Here is a 19347-nt window from a genome sequence, read left to right as displayed (position 1 = left end):
GATCAAGTGTCACAAGTTTAATTGTCACATAGCCAGTCTGCAAGTAGCCATTTGATTAGCTGTTCAGGACTCTTATGGCTTGGGGCAGAAGCAAGACTTGGTGCTCCGGTACCGCTTGCCATGTGGTAGCAGAGAGAACAGTCTATGATTAGGCTGGCTGGAGTCTTTGACCATTTTTAGGGCCTTCCTCTGACACCGCCTGGTATAGAGGCCTGGATGGCAGGAAGCTTGGCCCCGGTGATGTACTGGGCCCCACGCACTACCCTCTGTAGTGCCTTGTGGTCGAAGGCCGAGCAGTTGCTATACCAGGCAGTGATGCAACCCGTCTGGATGCTCTCGATGGTGCAGCTGTAGAACCTTTTGAGGATCTGAGGACCCATGCCAAGTCTTTTCAGTCTTCTGAGAGGGAATAGGTTTAGTCATGCACACTTCCAGACTGTCTTGTGCTTGGACCATGTTAGTTTGTTGGTCATGTGGACGCCAAGGAATTTGAAGCTCTCAACCTGCTCTACTACAGCCCCGTCGATGAGAATGGGGGCATGCTCAGTCCTCCTTTTCCTGTAGTCTACAATCATCTCCTTTGTCTTGATCACATTGAGAGACAGGTTGTTGTCCTTGCACCACACAGTTAGGTCTCTGACCTCCTCCCTACATGCTGTCTCATCGTTGTCGGTGATCAGGCCTACCACTGTTGTGTCATCGGCAAACTTAATGATGGTGTTGGAGTCATGCCTGGCCGTGCAGTCATGAGTGAACAGGGAATACAGGAGTGGTCTGAGCACACACACTGAGCTGTAGTCAATGAATAGCATTCTCACATAGGTGTTCCTTTTGTCCAGGTGGAAAAGAGCAATGTGGAGTGCAATGGAGATTACATTGTTTGTGGATCTGTTGGTGTGGTATGCAAATTGGAGTGTGTCTAGGGTTTCTGGGATAATGGAGTTGATGTGAGCCATGACCAGTCTTTCAAAGCATTTCATGGCTACAGACATGAGTGCTACGGGTCGTTAGTCATTTAGGCAGGTTTCCGTAGTGTTCTTGGGCACAGGGACTATGGTGGTCTGCTTGAAACATGTTGGTAATACAGACTCAGACAGGGAGAGGTTGAAAATGTCAGTGAAGACAGTTGGTCAGCACATGCTCAGAGTAAACATCCTGGTAATCCATCTGGCCCAGCTTCCTTGTAAATATTGATCTGCTGTGGAGAGTTTGATCACACAGTTGTCCAGAACAGCTGATGCTCTCATGCATGTTTCAGTGTTACTTACCTCGAAGCGAGCATAGATGTAATTTAGCTTGTCTGGTAGGCTTGTGTCACTGGGCATTTCTCGGCTGTGCTTCCCTTTGTAGTCTGTAATAGTTTGCCAGCCCTGCTACATCCGACGAGTGTCGGAGCCGGTGTAGATTGATTCGATCTTAGTCCTGTATTGATGCTTTGCCTGTTTGATTCGTCGGAGGGCATAGCGGGATTTCTTAGAAGCTTCCGGGTTAGTGTCCTGCTCCTTGAAAGCGGAAGCTCTACCCTTTAGCTCAGTGCGAATGTTGCCTGTAATCCATGGCTTCTGGTTTTGGTATGTATGTACAGTAACTGTGGGTACGACGTCCTTGATGCACTTACTGATAAAGCCAGTGACTGATGTGTTGTACTTCTCAATGCCATCGGGAGAATCCCAGAACATATTCCAGTCTGTGCTAGCAAAACAGTCCTGTAGATTAGCATCTGCTTTAATTTCTGATAGAAATTATGCAAAACTGATTTAAATTTCCCTGCATTAAAGTCCCCGGCCACTAGGAGTACTGCCACTGGATGAGCATTTTCCTGTTTGCTTATGGCGGAATACAGCTCATTGAGTGCGGTTTTAGTTCCAGCTTTGGTCTGCGGTGGTATTTAGATGAAAAATACAGATGAAAACTCTCTATGTAGATAGTGCGGTCTACAGCTTATCATGAGCTACTCTACCTCAGGTGAGAAAAACCCTGAGACTTCCTTAAATATCGTGCACCAGCTATTTTTTACAAATATGCATAGGCCCCCTCCTGTGTCTTACCAGAGGCTATTGTTCTGTCCTGCCGATAACCCACCAGCTGTATGTTTTTAATGTCGTCGTTCAGCCACAACTCGGTGAAACATAAGATATTAAATTTTTTATGTCCGTTGGTAGGATATATTGTACGTGCTTTCAGATTGTCCCATTTATTTTCCAGCGATTGAATGTTAGCTAGCAGAATGGAAGGTAAGGGCAGATTAGACACTCGTCGCCTGATCCTCACAAGGCATCCTGATCTCTTTCCGCAAAGCCTACATTTCCTTTTCCAGCAAATCATGTGGATCTGGGCCTGGGCAGGTGTCCCTAGTATATCCCTCGCGTCCGACATATTGAAGAAGAACTCCTCGTCCAATTTGAGGTGAGTAATCTCAGTTCTGATGTCCAGAAACTCTTTTCGGTCATAACAGACGAAGCAGCAACGTTATGTACAAAAGAAGTTAGGAGCAATGCGAAAAAATTTAATATAATTTATAATAATATAATTATATAATATAATATAATAAAATATTTCATAGTTGGTTAAGAGCCGATAAGACCCTCCGGCGTCAAGTGAAGTCATGTTAGACATTATACCTAATCACGTTCCCAGAAACTTCCGCCAAAATGTGTGGAAGGACTGATGGACCAACGCATCAAACTTGGCCTTCTAGATTAGGGTTAGGTTTAAAATCACATTTTAACTAGATCAATTGTGGTAATTGGCAGCGTTTAGCCAAAATTTTGACTTTGTGGGTGTGTGAACTAGTGACAACCATGTTTTTGCTAGCAAAGGACATAGCCTGATGACAAAATGTTTACTTAGTATGGTCACTCCCATATTATTCTATGGTCACTCCCACTAAGGCCAACTTTGAATGGTTGATATTCCAGGCGTATATGTGCTGTATGTGCAATAGCCTGGGGACGACGTTACACCAAGAAATACTTACCTTGTTGAAAGCCCCCAACATAAAGAAATAGAAAGTGGCTTTCTTCTAGAACGAAGTTACATGTTCCTCAGTACACAAACACAACAATATAACAAGCCATAATGTGTGGTGCTGGGCCCAGTCACGTCTTTGACACTTTCACCCAACACCTGCAGAAAGATCAGCCACAAAATTGTAACAGATCAAGCCTCATGTTGGATTTCTCTAAATCATCTTGGTGCACACACACACACACACAAAATGAGAAATTGAGATTATGTATGCTACTGATTGAACTCAGCCAGCAGCTCCTGAAGAGGAAGATCACCATGGTTGGCACAGTTATAAAGAACAAGCCTGAGCTTCCCCCCTGCACTCCTCACAACAAGGGGAGAGAGGCCTTCACCCCCATCACTCTAGTCTCTTACCTCCCAAAGAGGAACAAGAATATGGTCCTCCTGAGCACACAGCACAAAACGTCTGAGATCAGTGATCGTAAGGACAGGAAGCCAGCTATCATCCTGGACTACAACCACAACAAAGGAGGCATGGAAAACCTGGACAATGGGATTGTAACTTACAGCTGCAGGAGGATAACTGCCCAGTCACCCCTGGCCATCTTCCATAACATACCTGATTTGTCCTCATACAATTCCTTTGTGATATGGAACAAGATCAACCCTACCTGGATGCCTGATAAGTGAAACAAGAGGAGGGTGTTCCTGGAGAAGCTGGGAAAGGCACTTGTAACCCCACACATTCAAAGAAGGGAGCGCCTCCCCTGCACAGGAGCCTCTGCAGCGCTTGTGAAAGCTATTCAGGGGCTGAATCTTGAATCAACTTGAGGCTGCAGCTGGGGCAGGCAAGAAGAGGAGATCCCAATTCTGCCCACTAAAGAAGGACTGTAAAACAAATACTATGTGCTGCACATGTGAGAAATACATCTGTCCATGGACACACAATTGCATACTGTCCTACATGTGCTAATTAGGGTTGATTGATTTATGTTCTTCATGTTTTTGCTTTGTAAATATTATCTTATTCTTATTTATTGTTGTTGTTTATACCCCTTGTGGGTGGGGGAATTGGTTAAAAAAATGGGAGAAGAATAGTATTCTGTGGTTGAATTCGTCATTGTACAGTATATAAGAATATATCACTATGTTGCCTAAAAAATAAAAACTGTTATTGTTTCCCTTCAATAAAATGGATTCAAAACTACATTCTGCATATTTCTGCTCATTTCTTAGGCTATACAAGTGCTATCTCTTGCTTAAAAAATCATGTTTACACCTATGCAGTACCTTTAGCAATACTAATAATTAACCTCTATTTTAGTAAATAAAAAAATTACTCTAAATTGGGAGATGGGAAGCTCCTTTCGATACATATTATTATATTCCTCTTTCATTTGCAAAAATTATGACATGACAATGAGACGTGACTGTATCTAGGGGGATTGTTGACCCTGCAAGCTAGCTAAATTGAATTATCTTGCTAGCTAACTAGCTAGTGATTGCTGTAAAGTTACAGAAATTATTTGGAAAAAACAAGGTAGCTTTGCAATCTAACTCAGCACTTAACTACTACAAATGAATATAAATTACAATAAATGTATTATTAACTTACTCATTTTTTGCTATCCAATGGCACCACAAGTGGGCATTTGATTTGGGAACTCATCACATGTTCTCTTACTGCATTACAGAAACGCTGCTAACTAAACTTAGTGCAGGGCATGCACACTGAATTACAGGGCAACTACACCCAAAACTGAAAGTTTTGTAGATTTTCCCCAGAACTCAAAAGTCATCCGCTGATGTGGGATAATTAAGCATTGTTGCGTACATAGAAAATCCCATTTCTTCTATTAAAAAAAGTGAGAAAAATTGTGGGAAAAGCAGAGACGTTTTTGGGAGATCCAAAACCTGGAAAAACAAATAAAATTTAGCAGACAATTTTACCCAAAGGAACTTACAGTCATGCGTGCATACATTTTTATGTATACTGTAGACGGTCCCCAGCAATCGAACCCACTACCCTGGTGTTTGCAATGCTCTTCCATGACAAGGTTATAAACGCTTTGTGAAGCCTCAATTGAATATGATGTATAAAGCCTTTATTAAGTGTTGCTTGTGCAACCATTAATAACGCACAGGTTTATGTCATGTTTGACATAGTGGGTTACGTCACATTCGACATTGGTGGTTATGGCACACAGTTATGCCAAATTTATGAATCCTTTACTTGCACGCGCACACACACACACACACACACGACAGGGAGGTTGTTGTTAGGAAGAGACACAGACGCTGTCTTTGCTCTGTGTGGGTAGAGAGATGTAAATCTGATTGTTTTTAATGTCTTTACTTTCTCATGTTGTGGTTCTGCAATTTCACGGCCCAGTGTCTTCAAGCATACTGAGAATCAATTTTAAAAATCTATTGGTCTCTCTTTGTTGACATTTTTAACTTAGAAAATGTCTTGATCTCAAGTATAAATCAACCAAATGTTACCAACTTCTTTACCAATGGCCATTTGGGACTAGCATTGCAAATACAACTCAATTCTCTGGTTTCCCCAAATCCCGGTCGGAGGACTTCCGGAATCAGCAGAGAATAAGCAGGATTTCTGGACAACCAGGCAATTTATTGAAAGTTCCCGTAATTTTGCAACCCTTTTTGGGATGAAGCCATGGTGTGTTACTACCCTGTTGGACTTTCAATTGACATCTTGTTTCATCTCGTTTCTCAGAAAACAAATCGGTAAGAGACCCAGTCAGGCTTTCAGCGCCATACTGTGATCCTCTGTGGCTCCAAAATGTGTCTTCGACAGGCCTGAGTAGATCAGCGTTGGTATCAGAGTATCTCTGTGTCTGTGTGTATTGGGATTCAGGAAAATTGTACAATTCAGTCAGCCAAGCCATAAATAGACACTTAAAAGATAGATAAAGCCCACACATGCTCAATGCAGCAGGCCTATTAATGCATGTAACTGAGTTTAGTGGCGGTCAGTGACATTTAAGATGAGGGAGGACATTATTATTTTTTTTTTCGTTTTTTATAAGCATTATTTCTATTAGAGCATATTGGATGACTGTCATTCATATTTCATTCACCCAGCTCAATGTAACATTGATTGGTGTAGGCTACTACATGATACTCAAATTTTCCCAATACCTATCATGAGGTTACTACAACCTAGCCTATGAATTGAAGTTTACAACATAGGTGCACAGGTCGAGAGAAAATGTTGAGTAGTCAAGGTGATAGTCAGTAACACTTGCACACTCTTGCCTGCATCTGGCTGATCTAGGGCGTAATCATTAGCCAAAAGTTGCAAGCGATAGTTTCAATTGGACAAATGCAGGTATGTTTATCCCTGTTTCATTCCATTTGCTTCCTTTTAAGATTTTTTTTTCAACAGAATGGGCGGAATGAATACACCTCTGATCACACACAAACAGAGTACAGTTTCATAGCAGCCACATACAAACAGCATGATAATTTTGCTAGTTGTAAAATTACTTCTCGCATCTACACACTCTCCTCCTCTCACCTTTTCCCCTCGCTTGTGGACTTCAGTGTACAACACACCACTGTCTGTGACCAGGTGAAAGAACCTTCATATCATAACCGCTAACCTCTAAACACAGGCTACATTGTTTTCCCCATATTAGCTAATGTCATAGATAGTCAACATATCTAATAAAATGAAGAGTTCCAGTATTGGATAGCCATAGCCAGCGAGCTAACATAGCATCCCTCTCTTTTTGAGCGGGGTGTTTGAGTAGGCTAAACTAGCTACAATACCTGCATTCGCTAGCTAAGTGAAAGTAAAAAATAATACAACTAAATATAGCTCTCTATCTTTCTCTTGCTTTTTTTTAGAAATTAGCTTGTTCAAAACTGTTAACTATTGTCTTTCTCTCTCTTTGAGTCTACTCACCATATGAGTAGTTATGCACTGCAGTGCTAGCTAGCTGTAGCTTATGGCTTCAGTGCTAAATTAATTATCTGATCCTTTGATTGGGTGGACAAAATGTCAGTTCATGCAGCAAAAGTTCTGATAGGTTGGAGGACGTCCTCCGGAAGTTGTGATAATTACTGTGCAAGTCTATGGAAGGGGGGGAGAACCATGATCATCCTAGATTTGTATTGAAGTCAATGTACCCAGGTGTGATAACATGCGTCTTGGTGAGAGGTGTAGGAGTCAGGCGCAGGAGAGCAGGGATGTCTGAGAAGCGTGTTTAATAATATAGTCCACCAATACAAAACGGCACAGACAAAAATCCCAAAACTACGCTCTCGAATACTCAGAAACTCGTGCAAACGCACGGAGGAACAAACACAGTTCCGACACTTTACATACACGTGCGTAATAGCGAAAAAACAACAAACATCAAATACAATCGAGCGCAATGCACACAAGTCTAATCCTGCACGAATTACGGCAGGTAACAGGTGCCCTATATACCCACAGAAATCAAAGCAATTGAAAACCAGGTGTGAAAAGGAACACAGACAAAACAACCATAAAAAGAAAAAGGGATCGGTAGCGGCTAGTAAACCGGCGACGCCGAGCGCCAAGCGCCGCCCAAACAGGGAGAGGAGTTACCTTCGGTAGAAGTCGTGACACCAGGGGAGGACAGAAATTAGCTATCCTCCGGCTACACGATGGTGACACCCTACAGAGTGCTGTTGAGGCTACGGTAGACCTTTATTACAAGACAGTGTCTTTTAATCAATTATTTGGTGAAGTGATTATATTTAGAATATCTTTATCTAAAAACGATACCTTTTTCAATGTTTCACTATTTACATTTTTATGAAATTCACTGAGGAGGATGGTCCTCTTCTGAAGAGCCTCCACTGGTGAGTTTGACGTGTCATCACGTCCATCTTATAAATAGCAAAGTGGATCACGGAAGTGTTTCTGTGACACTTCAGAGATTACATTGTTTTGAATGCTGTAAAGTATAACCATTGTCAGAGCTGGTGCTGGTCCCAATCTCTTCCTTTTAGTTTATTAGGCGTATGTGTGTTTTCCATAAAGGTTTGACGCTATCTTCTGCCTAGACAGTTGGGTAAAAAACAGTTTTGGGGAGTAGTGAAATACATAGTAATTGCTGGTAATTGAGCTAAATTGAAATCTAGGTAGTGTTTGTAGTAGGCTAAATTACATTTTCAGTAGGCTAAATTACATATTCTGTTAACATATGACCCCAAAATGATCTGTTCTTGAAATTTGTAGTCTATGACATTTCAGATTGACATATGATTTTTTTTACGAAATAGGTTGGATGTAGTGAACTACATTTTAGTTAAGCTACACTAAATCTACTCTTAAGAAAACCATAGTTTACTTAACTTCTTCCAGTCTGGAGTAATTGGTAGCTTGGCAAACTGTATCATATATGGACTGTTGAGAGAGACTTGTGTTTTGATCTGAGATGTAAGCTGCAGAGTATGTGTCAGGACGACTCAAATGATATGAGAGAACAACTACAGTTTAAAAAAAATGAATTTGCAGCCAGCTTTGAAAGCATGTCACAATGATGGTTCAGACAAGACACGTTACATTTGACAAACTCATGTTAGGTCTATGGCATGCTGCTGCTCACCCTCGATTGCATTCTGGTTGTGAAATACAATGCAATCCCCTCCGCTGTCTGTGTGAGATATGCAGCCGCAGCGCCAAGACTTAAAACCGGGCCTGCTCCTGTAACTCTCAGACATCCTCTCTCTCTATGTCTCTCTCTCTCCATGTTTGTGTGTCATCCCATCTCTGTGTCTCTCTTTCTCCATGTGTGTCTGTATCTCCCTCTCTGTGTGTCTCCCTCTCTATGTCTGTCTGTCTGTCTCTCTCTCTCTCTCTGTGTCACTCTCTGTGTGTGTGTGTGTGTGTGTGTGTGTGTGTCTCTCTCTCTGTGTGTGCCTTATGCATGAAGAGACATTCTGTACAACCTCAGCGGAGATGATGACATTAGGTCATTGGCACCTTTTTTCATAGTGCACTATATAGGGAATAGGATACCATTTGGGGCAGACACTATATCTACAGATCTGTCAGAAAGTTTGTAATTGTGGGCACTGAGAGAAAATATGAATTTCATTAATGTATGGGTGTTATGGTTATTTCTCATGGCATCATACAATAACTGTTCCTTTTGACATACAAACTGTGATGAACTGTGATATACAGTAGATCACTGGCTAAAAGGGTTAATAAATATACTTCCTTTCTTCACCTTGGATGTTCCAGACATTTCTTCATGAAATGGTTACAAGATGCGTAATCACCACATTGTGTGCCACTGGATATTGATAACTAATCCAATGACAATATTGTGTTACATTAATCAACGGCATGATCAAACAGATGTGGTCCCCCAGTACACAGTAACTGTTTTAAACAGTGTGTGACAGCATTGAGGTAAATTGCTAATTGTAACGTCCGGGGTGTAGTGGGTGAGAAGTCAGGTGCAGGAAGCAGAGAGTTCAGGGTAGTGCTAATACCTTTTAATGCACAACAACGGTGAACATACGCCAACCCCACGAAACACGGGGCGCCCACCAAAACAAATGCCCCAAACACGGGGGACTTAAACAATCCCGCACAACCAGCAGGCGGGCCTGTACTATTTTCTACATAGAATATTAGTGAAGACCTCAAAACTATTAAATAACACATATGGAATCATGTAGTAACCAAAAAAGTATTAAACAAATCAAAATATATTTCAGATTCATCAAAGTAGCCACCCTTTGACTTTTTATTAATTTATATTATTTAACGATGCAAGTCAGTTAACTCGTGGAACTCCCTCTCCCGGATCCGGGAGAATTGTCATCAACTGACAGTAATTAGCATAAAGCAACGGACAAAAAATATTACTAGAAAATATTCATATTCATGAAATCACAAGTGAAATATATTGAAACACAGCTTAGCCTTTTGTTAATCACCCTGTCATCGCCAGATTTTGAAATTATGCTTTACAGCCAAAGCAAGACAAGCATTTGTGTGTTTATCGATAGCCTAGCATAGCATTATGCCTAGCTAGCATCAGGCAACCTGGTCAAGAAAATCAGAAAAGCAATCAACTTAAATCGTTTACCTTTGATGTGCTTCGGATGTTTTCACTCACGAGACTCCCAGTTAGATAGCAAATGTTCCTTTTTTCAAAAAATATTATTTTTGTAGCCGAAATAACTCTGTTAGTTCTTCACGTTTGGCTGAGAATTCGGCCGGAAATTGTAATATTGACAGAAACATGGCAAACGATGTTTATAATCAATCCTCAAGGTGTTTTTCAAATATCTATTCGATAATATATCAACCGGGACAGCTGTATTTTCAGTAAGACGGGGAGGAAAAATAGCTACCTCTGTCTGTTACGCAAGAATTACTCTGAGAGCCCTCAGCCGGACACTTACGCAATGTAGTCGTTTACGGTCATTCTTCAACATAAAGGCATGAAACTACGTCAAAATGCTGTAGACACCTTGGGGAATACGTAGAAAAAGGAATCTGGTTGATAGCCCATTCACTGCTCAATAGGGACGCATCGGAACGCAGAGCTTTCAAAACATGAGTCACTTCCTGATTGGATTTTTCTCAGGCTTTCGCCTGCAATATCAGTTCTGTTATACTCACAGACAATATTTTTACAGTTTTGGAAACTATAAAGTGTTTTATATCCTTATATGCATATTCTAGCACCTTGTCCTGACAAAATAGCCCGTTTACTTTGGGAACGTTATTTTTCCAAAAGTTAAAATAGTGCCCCCTAGCTTCAAGAGGTTAAGAACAAACTCTTTTTTACAACTACGGCCTACCAAAGAACAGTGGATTAACTGCCTTGTTCGGTTCAGGGATTTTATCCAGCAACCTTTTGGTTACTGGCCCACCGCTCTAACCACTAGGCTACCTGCCTTGATGACAGCTTTGAAGACTCTTGGCATTCTCTCAACCAGCTACATGAGGTAGTCACCTGGAATGATTTTCCAACAGTCTTGAAGGGTGATTGTGGAGGCCAGGTCATCTGATGAATGACTCCATCACTCTCCTTCTTGGTCACATAGCCCTTACACAGCCTGGAGGTGTGTTTAGGGTCAGTGTCCTTTGAAAAAACAAATGATAGTCCCACTAAGCGCAAACTAGATGGGATGGTGTATCGCTGCAGAATAGTGTTGTAGCCATGCTGGTTAAGTATGCCTTCCCACACCTCCTCCTCCATGCTTCACCGTGGGAACCACAAATGCGGATATAATACTTTAACCTACTCTCACAAAGACAGGCTGGTTGGAAAGAAAGGACAGATTTCCACCAGTCTGATGTCCATTGCTCGTGTTTCTTGGCCCAAGCAAGTCTCTTCTTTTTGGTGTCTTTTAGTAGTGGTTTCCATGCCGCAGTTCACCCATGAAGGCCTGATTCACACAATCACCTCTAAACAGTTGATGTTGACATGTGTCTCTTACATGAACTCTTTGAAGCACTTATTTCTGCTGCAATCTGAGGCTGGTAACTCTACTCTCTTTTGCAACTGCACTTGAAAAACTTTCAAAGTTCTTGAAATGTTCCGCATTGACTGACCTTCATAGATTGAAGTATTTATGGACTGTCATTTCTCTTTGCTTATTTGAGCTCTTTTACCAAATCTTCTGTATACAACATCACAACATAACATTTAGAAAATTACATCACTACTGACAGTGTCTTTCAATATGCTCATTTACATGAATGAACCATTCGGGACAGGCACTACAAATTCAGCCCAATTCCCTTAGCTCGGGTCCTTATCCAGCATACCCGGAAGCTACAGAGATAGAGAGAGAGGAACAGAATAAACAAAAAACACGCTCATCCACAACATAGATAAGTATAATAAATATTGCTTATATTAAATATGAACACTGACAAGTGTGAAATGGATGTACTAAGACAGAAGTTAACTTGTTTGTCGACCCACATTGTTACCTTATCTGATTTTGGAGCAGGGAAGAGTGATGAATGTGTGCGTGCATTAAAGAACCAAATGCTGCCCGCGGCCAGTGACGGACTTCTACGTCACAAAGGAAAGAAATTCCACAAATTAACTTTTAATAAGGCACACCTATTAATTGAAATGGATTCCAGGTGACTACCTCATGAGGCTGGTTGAGAGGATGCCAATAGTGCGCAAACCTGTGTGCAAACCTCACCAAGGCATAGAGTGGCAACTCAAATGTAAAATGTATTTTAAAATGTATTTTGATTCGTTTAACACTTTTTTTGGTAGCAAAATGATTACATTTATAGTAAAAAGAAAGAAAAACCCCTCAATGAGAAGGTCAGTCAAAAATGTGTACATATATATATATATATATATATATACATTTGAAGTTGGAAGTTTACATGCACTTAGGTTTGAGTCGTTAAAACTTGTTTTTCAAACACTCCACAAATGTCTTGTTAACAAACTGTAGTTTTGGCAAGTCGGTTAGGACATCTTCTTTGTGCATGACACAAGTAATTTTCCAACAATTGTTTACAGACAGATTATTTGACTTATAATTCACTGTATGACAATTCCAGCGGGTCAGAAGTTTACATACACTAAGTTGACTGTGCCCTTAAAGAGCTTGGAAAATTCCAGAAAATTATGTCATGGCTTTAGAAGGTTCTGATAGGCTAATTGACATCATTTGAGTCAATTGGAGGTGTACCTGTGGATGTATTTCAAGGTCGACCTTCAAACTCAGTGCCTCTTTGCTTGACATCATGGGAAAATCAAAAGAAATCAGCCAAGACCTCAGAAAAACAATTGTAGACCTCCAAAAGTCTGGTTCATCCGTGGGAGCAAATTCCAAACGCCTGAAGGTACCACGTTCATCTGTACAAACAATAGCGCGCAAGTATGAACACCATGGGACCACGCAGCCGTCATACCGCTCAGGAAGGAGACTCGTTCTGTCTCCTAGAGATTAACATACTTTGGTGTGAAAAGTGCAAATCAATCCCAGAACAACAGCAAAGGACCTTGTGAAGATGCTGGAGGAAACAGGTACAAAAGTGTCTATATTCACAGTAAAATGAGTCCTATATCGACATAACCTGAAAGGCCGCTCAGCAAGGAAGAAGCCACTACTCCAAAACCGTCATAAAAGCGCCAGACTACGGTTTGCAACTGCACATGGGGACAAAGATCGTACTTTTTGGGGAAATGTGCTCGGGTCTGATGAAACAAAAAGAGAACTGTTTGGCCATAATGACCATCGTTATGTTTGGAGGGTGGCAGCATCATTTTGTGGGGATGCTTTGCTGCACGAGGGACTGGGGCACTTCACAAAATAGATGGCATCATGAGGCAGGAAAATTATGTGGATATATTGAAGCAATATCTAAAGACATCAGTCAGGAAGTTAAAACTTGGTCGCAAATGGGTCTTCCAAATGGACAATGACCCCAAGCATACTTCCAAAGTTGTGGCAAAATGGCTTAAGGACAGCAAAGTCAAGGTATTGGAGTGGCCATCACAAAGCCCTGACCTCAAACTTATAGAACATTTGTGGGCAGAACTGATAAATTGTGTTAGAGCAAGGAGGCCTACAAACGTGACTCAGTTACACCAGCTCTGTCAGGAGGAACGGGCCAAAATTCACCCAACTTATTGTGGGAAGCTTGTGGAAGGCTATCCAAAACGTTTGATCCAAGTTAAACAATTTTAAGGCAATGCTACCAAATACAAATTGAGTGTATGCAAACTTCTGACCCTCTGGGAATGTGATGAAAGAAATAAAAGCTGAAAAAAATAATTCTCTGTACAATTATTCTGACATTTCACATTCTTAAAATAAGTGGTTATGCTAACTGACCTAAGACAAGGAATTTTTACTAGTATTAAAAGTCAGGAATTGTGAAAAACTGTGTTTAAATGTATTCGGCTAAGGTGTAGGTAAACTTCCGACTTCAAATGTATAGTGCTTTCGGAAAGTATTCAGACCACTTGAAATTTTCCACATTTTGTTACATTACAGCCTATTCTAAAATTGATTAAATAAAATAAAAATCCTCATCAATCTACATACAATACCCTATAAGTTTAGCTAAAAATGTAAATAAAGACTGAAATACCTTATTTCCATAAGTATTCAGACCCTTGAGCTCAGGTGGATCCTATTTCTATTGATCATCCTTGAGATGTTTTTTCAACTTGATTGGAGTCCACCTGTGGTAAATTCAATTGACTGGACATGATTTGGAAAAGCACACACCTATCTTTATAAGGTTCCACAGTTGACATTGCATGTCAGAGAAAAAACCAAGCCATGAGGTCGAAGGAATTATTTGTAGAGCTCCAAGACAGAGTTGTGTTGAGGCACAGATCTGGGGAAGAGTACCCAAAACGTTCTGCAGCATTGAAGGTCCCCAAGAACACAGTGGCCTCCATCATTCTTAAATGAAAGAAGTTTGGAACCACCAAGACTCTTCCTAGAGCTGGCCGACCTGCCTAACTGAGGAATCGGGGGAGAAGGGCCTTGGTCAGGGAGGTGACCAAGAACCCGATGGTCACTCTAACAGAGCTCTAGAGTTCCTCTGTGGAGGAAAACCTTCCAGAAGAACAACCATCTCTGCAACACTCCACCAATCAGGCCTTTATGGTACAGTGGCCAGACGGAAGCCACCCCTTAGTAAAAAGGCACATGACAGCGAGCTTGGCGTTTGCCAAAAGGCACCTAAAGACTCTCAGACAATGAGAAACAAGATTCTCTGGTCTGATGAAACCAAGATTGAGCTCTTTGGCCTGAATGCCAAACGTCACATCTACAGGAAACCTGGCACCATTCCTACGGTGAAGCATGGTGGTGGCAGCATCATGCTGTGGGGGTGTTTTTCAGTTGCAGGGACTGGGAGACTAGTCAGGATCGAGGCAAAGATGAACGGAGCAAAGTACAGAGAGATCCTTGATGAAAACCTGCTCCAGGGTGCTCAGGACCTCAGACTGGGGCAAAGGTTCACCTTCCAACAGGACAATGACCCTAAGCACACAGCTAAGACAACACAGGAGTGGCTGAGGGAAAGGTCTCTGAATGTCCTTGAGTGGCCCAGCCAGAGCCCGGACTTGAACCCGATCGAACATCTCTGGAGAGACCTGAAAATAATCAAATACAATTTGATTTGATTTGAAAATAGCTGTGCAGCAATGCTCCTCATCCAACCTGACAGCGCTTGAGAAGATCTGCAGAGAAGAATGGGAGGAACTCCCCAAATACAGGTGTGCCAAGCTTGTAGCGTCATACCCAAGAAGACTCGAGGCTGTTATTGCTCCTAAAAGGTGCTCCAGGAAGGTACTGAGTAAAAGGTCTGAATACTTATGTAAAATGTATTTATTTATGTTTTATAAATTAGCAAACATTTCTAAAAAACGTTTTGTTCTTTGTCATAATGGGTTATTATGTGTAGACTGATGAGGGGGAAAAAACGATGTAATTAATTTTAGAATAAAGCTGTAACGTAACAAAATCTGGAAAAAAGTAAGGGCACTGAATACTTTCCGAAGGCACTGTATAACTACAGTAGCTAACTGTACATTTCCAGCAGTTTTTTACGTTGTGAGTATACGCCCACTGAAAAAATATATTGTGGCTATATTGTGTATACCGGCGTATAGCCCCCACTACACCACTGTGCACAAGTCATTTCACATCTTTGCTTTCCTTCTATCCCCTACAGAATATCAAGCCACAACATCATCAGTGACCTTAACGTAGGTGTGAAGAGGCACTCACTTAAACCTGAGGTCATGCAGTCTCTCTTTTCTCTCTTCTGAAAGAGTCCATCTGAGGTTAATGATAACCGTTTGTGTGGCAAAATAATTTAGCTTAATGGTGTGGGAAAAAGTTTAAAAAATTAGTTGGAGACTAGATGCTGAATACTAGGAAGAGAGATGGCCTTATGGTTTGGAGCTGTTTTTCTAATGAATGGTTTTGTGATACAATTCTCCATGTTTTAATTTTTACATGGTTTTCAGGGACAGTAGTTCCTATATATCAGCGATAATCCTAGTTTCTTTAAACTTTTACTGTGAGTGAAGTTATCTTCTCCCAGACTATTTTGAGCGAGAGAGAGAGAGAGAGAGAGAGAGAGAGAGAGAGAGAGAGAGAGAAAGAGAGAGAGATGTGAGATGTGAGATGTGAGGGTGGTTTGGGGTCTTGTAACGGTTTCCCCTCCACTTCAAACACCACCATGAACAGTGGAAACTTCCCCTACACTAACATTACTCTCAGGGTGGGTGTCTACTGACTGTCAGACTTCAAATCAAAATCCAGGAGCTACTGTGAAAAATAAACACGGAGGTTATCACTTTCCAGCAGGGCAAATGTTATCTTGCAGCAAAAAAAAGAAAATCAACCAAAAAAAGTGTGAAATCTTCAATTTTGGAATCATAGGCTCCTCTCATCTGAATCATTTTTTTTTGTTCTAATTCTATATATTACATTTTATATATGTTTCTGACAGTTTAATATCCTACGTTCCTACTAAACATTTCTGAAATAATAATCCCAAACATATTTTAATTAATACAAATGTACAGGACACAATCGATATATCACACTGCATTACAAATGATATGTGCACATACGATTCATTCATGTTATGTATTATATTAATCCATATAGTTAATAAACATTGAGAAACATATATAAGTATTTATAATGGCTTAAATATGTACATTAATTAGGGGATTCATTATGCTAATTTCTTCATATCAAAAGTTCTGTTTAATATAAATGAAATGTTGAAAATGTACTTTATTGGGTTACGTATATATTTGCTGTGACAAAAGTGTGTCGTTATGGCTAAAGGTACTTCACATGACCTTATTTTCATTACCAGTAAGTAAGGTGTCATATCACATCTGGAGTCTTTTTGGTCATCAAATCTAAAGAGTGAAACATCTAACCACTTATTGGAAGTGACTAAGATGACCTAAAGTTTTCATCTGTGACACAAGAACAACACAAAACATGAAAACATATTTTGAATGTCACATCTCTCTCACGTTTTCTTTTTTCGTTTATTTTCATTGTGATTGTACAGCAGCTTTTAGAGCATGCGTTGACAACCGTACCTCTTGAATACTGTGCTGTACTTCAGGAGATCTTTTCAGACAAGTCTGGTCTTTGCCACAGGAGGGAGCAGAGGAGGAGAATAATGAATCTACAGTACAATGCAGAGCTTCTTGCTTATACCACTTCTGACAAGAAATTATTAGAATAGATAACCAATAAGATATATCATGCATTTGTGTTTGTTTCCATGTTTTTAATGAATTAGAACTCTTAGGCAATGGCCTAAATACAGGCAAATGTGGCATCAACAATATGTGCAAACAATTGGACTCCCATCATAATAATTATTATTAGTATTAATAGTAATAGTAATTTGTTTATAATATGTGTTCATGTATGTATCTTTTATATTTTTATTCATACTTAATTGTCCATTGCTTAGTAATACAATACATATTTTTATGAGTGCTGTATCAACCGTAGCCTAATTAATAAGCACTATTAGCTTTATTATTACTCTGATCCTTTTATCATTTATTTATTATCATCCTAATTTGTCATTACCAATCATTGTTTTCACCATTTACTCAAAAATAAAAATGCCTTACTGTTATTTTAAGTTTTTTGTCAATGTGTTAAATACAAAAGCAACAGGCTGTGAAGTACTGTAATCGATTGCCGAGCAGCTACAGCACAGACAGCCAGAAAGAGAGAGATCCGTTTCTCTGTGTTAGACCAGGTTCCCAGAACAGACACTCGGCGGCTCGTCTGCTCTGCTTTCGAAGATGGAGGAAGTATTGGAGGATTAACTGTTGTTGCCTGCGGAATTCTGTATTACATTACATTGTATTCCAAGCAAGACATTCCAATGGGTGAACATGTGTAGTTCTTACCTCACAGCATAGGTGATGGGATTATTTAATCTCCTGCGATTATAAGGTAACGAAATAAAGAAAATAAATAGCGATAATTATATATTTATTTAGCCTACAAGGATGACAGTTTGTCTGCTATGATGATGATCTAAAATATGTCCGTGGATAAACGCTCAACATCCGACCATTGATCCAGATTCCAGACAATGCAAATCGTGCTGCAAATCTACACAGACACGGAATTCAGCGAGACAGGTGCATTTCACTAATAAACATCAGACGCCTCTGGACTGCACAATGATCGGATACCTGTTGATGCAGCAGTGGGGGCTTCTGCAAAGTCTTTCTATGACATGATTCGAAATGCTTTGAACCCAAATTGCAGTGTCAAGGGAGATACTCTCGTATTTTATTGAATTAGGCTATAGAGATAGAATGGGCACAATTGTTGAGGAGACGTTCTGTCTGTTGAAATATCTTTCTACCTGCACCTGCATGTGAATGACAGGTTACTACGAGACAGCATGGACTATCAGTCTGTCATATCTCTCTTGGACTGCCCACTGACACACTCACTCTTAGACCTCATCCAATACCTTTTGAATAACGATGCTTATCCGATTCCTTAGAATCCCTCGGCCAAAAATAGGCTGCTCCCTACTCCTTTTATTTGGCTAATTCCATAGGAACCGGTGGATCCAGTTATATTCTACGCTTTCTTTCTTTCTTTGTTCCTTTGTTTCTTTCATTTAGTCTAAAAGCAATCTCTACATCTTTCCCGACCTGCTTTAATAAATACAAAATCCAGTAATACACAGTCTATAACTGTTGAAGTGCCCATATTTTGGCTAATCAAGGTGTACTTCATATAATATTATAGGATACATACTGTACATAAAGGGAAGGTGCGTGCGGGCTGAGGTGAAAAAGTTGACGGGCTAGTTCAGCACAGAGGAAGTAACTACCAAAGCTACTTATTGAGGAGTGTGCTGCCATGTTCCTAAACTTTGTTCAGTTTGTATGCAGGACAGGACCGTGGTATATTCAACTGAAGTTTTTATTTTAGGTGTCCTACTTTTTAAAAAGAGGAGAGTAGACCCTACATTATTAATTGTCTATCAAATACATATTAGACAACTGGGAGTTTTAATTTGTATTTTAGAACGAGGTGCGACTTCCATTGACGAAGATGACTGACTTGCACAGGGGATACACTGAAAGGTAATATTCAGTTGAACATTTTGTCAATTTATCAAGTCTGGTTATCAGAACCATACAAATTATTATGCATTTAAAATTATTAGGCTACCATTCCTACAATAATACTTTGCGTACTAACTTTGTAACACATTTATAATAACTTAACAGCATTGTTTTTACCTAGTCGCAACAGATGAACTTTTAACTTCAATGGTCCTCATTCTGCTTACTCTTTCTGAGCGATTGATCGATAAATTGA

At 40.3% G+C, this 19347-nt stretch overlaps 1 protein-coding gene across 2 annotated transcripts in view; it reads left to right on the top strand.

The window, feature by feature from the left end:
• Nucleotides 1-18977: 18977 nt before the first annotated feature.
• The window catches only part of LOC139380818 (zinc finger protein Helios-like), a 29057-nt gene continuing 28687 nt past the window's right edge, over nt 18978-19347 (top strand). For both annotated transcript variants that reach the window (XM_071123896.1, XM_071123895.1), the window contains exon 1: nt 18978-19109. In XM_071123896.1, the coding sequence (XP_070979997.1) occupies nt 19078-19109 (32 nt within the window). In that variant the 5' untranslated portion in view covers nt 18978-19077. The remainder of the gene's footprint in view (nt 19110-19347) is intronic.

The sequence above is a fragment of the Oncorhynchus clarkii genome, chromosome 22, assembly GCF_045791955.1.
Source record: "Oncorhynchus clarkii lewisi isolate Uvic-CL-2024 chromosome 22, UVic_Ocla_1.0, whole genome shotgun sequence".
NCBI classification, from domain to species: domain Eukaryota; kingdom Metazoa; phylum Chordata; class Actinopteri; order Salmoniformes; family Salmonidae; genus Oncorhynchus; species Oncorhynchus clarkii.
Note: the sequence above shows the minus strand (reverse complement) of the source record. Positions and strands in the feature narration are given on the sequence as shown.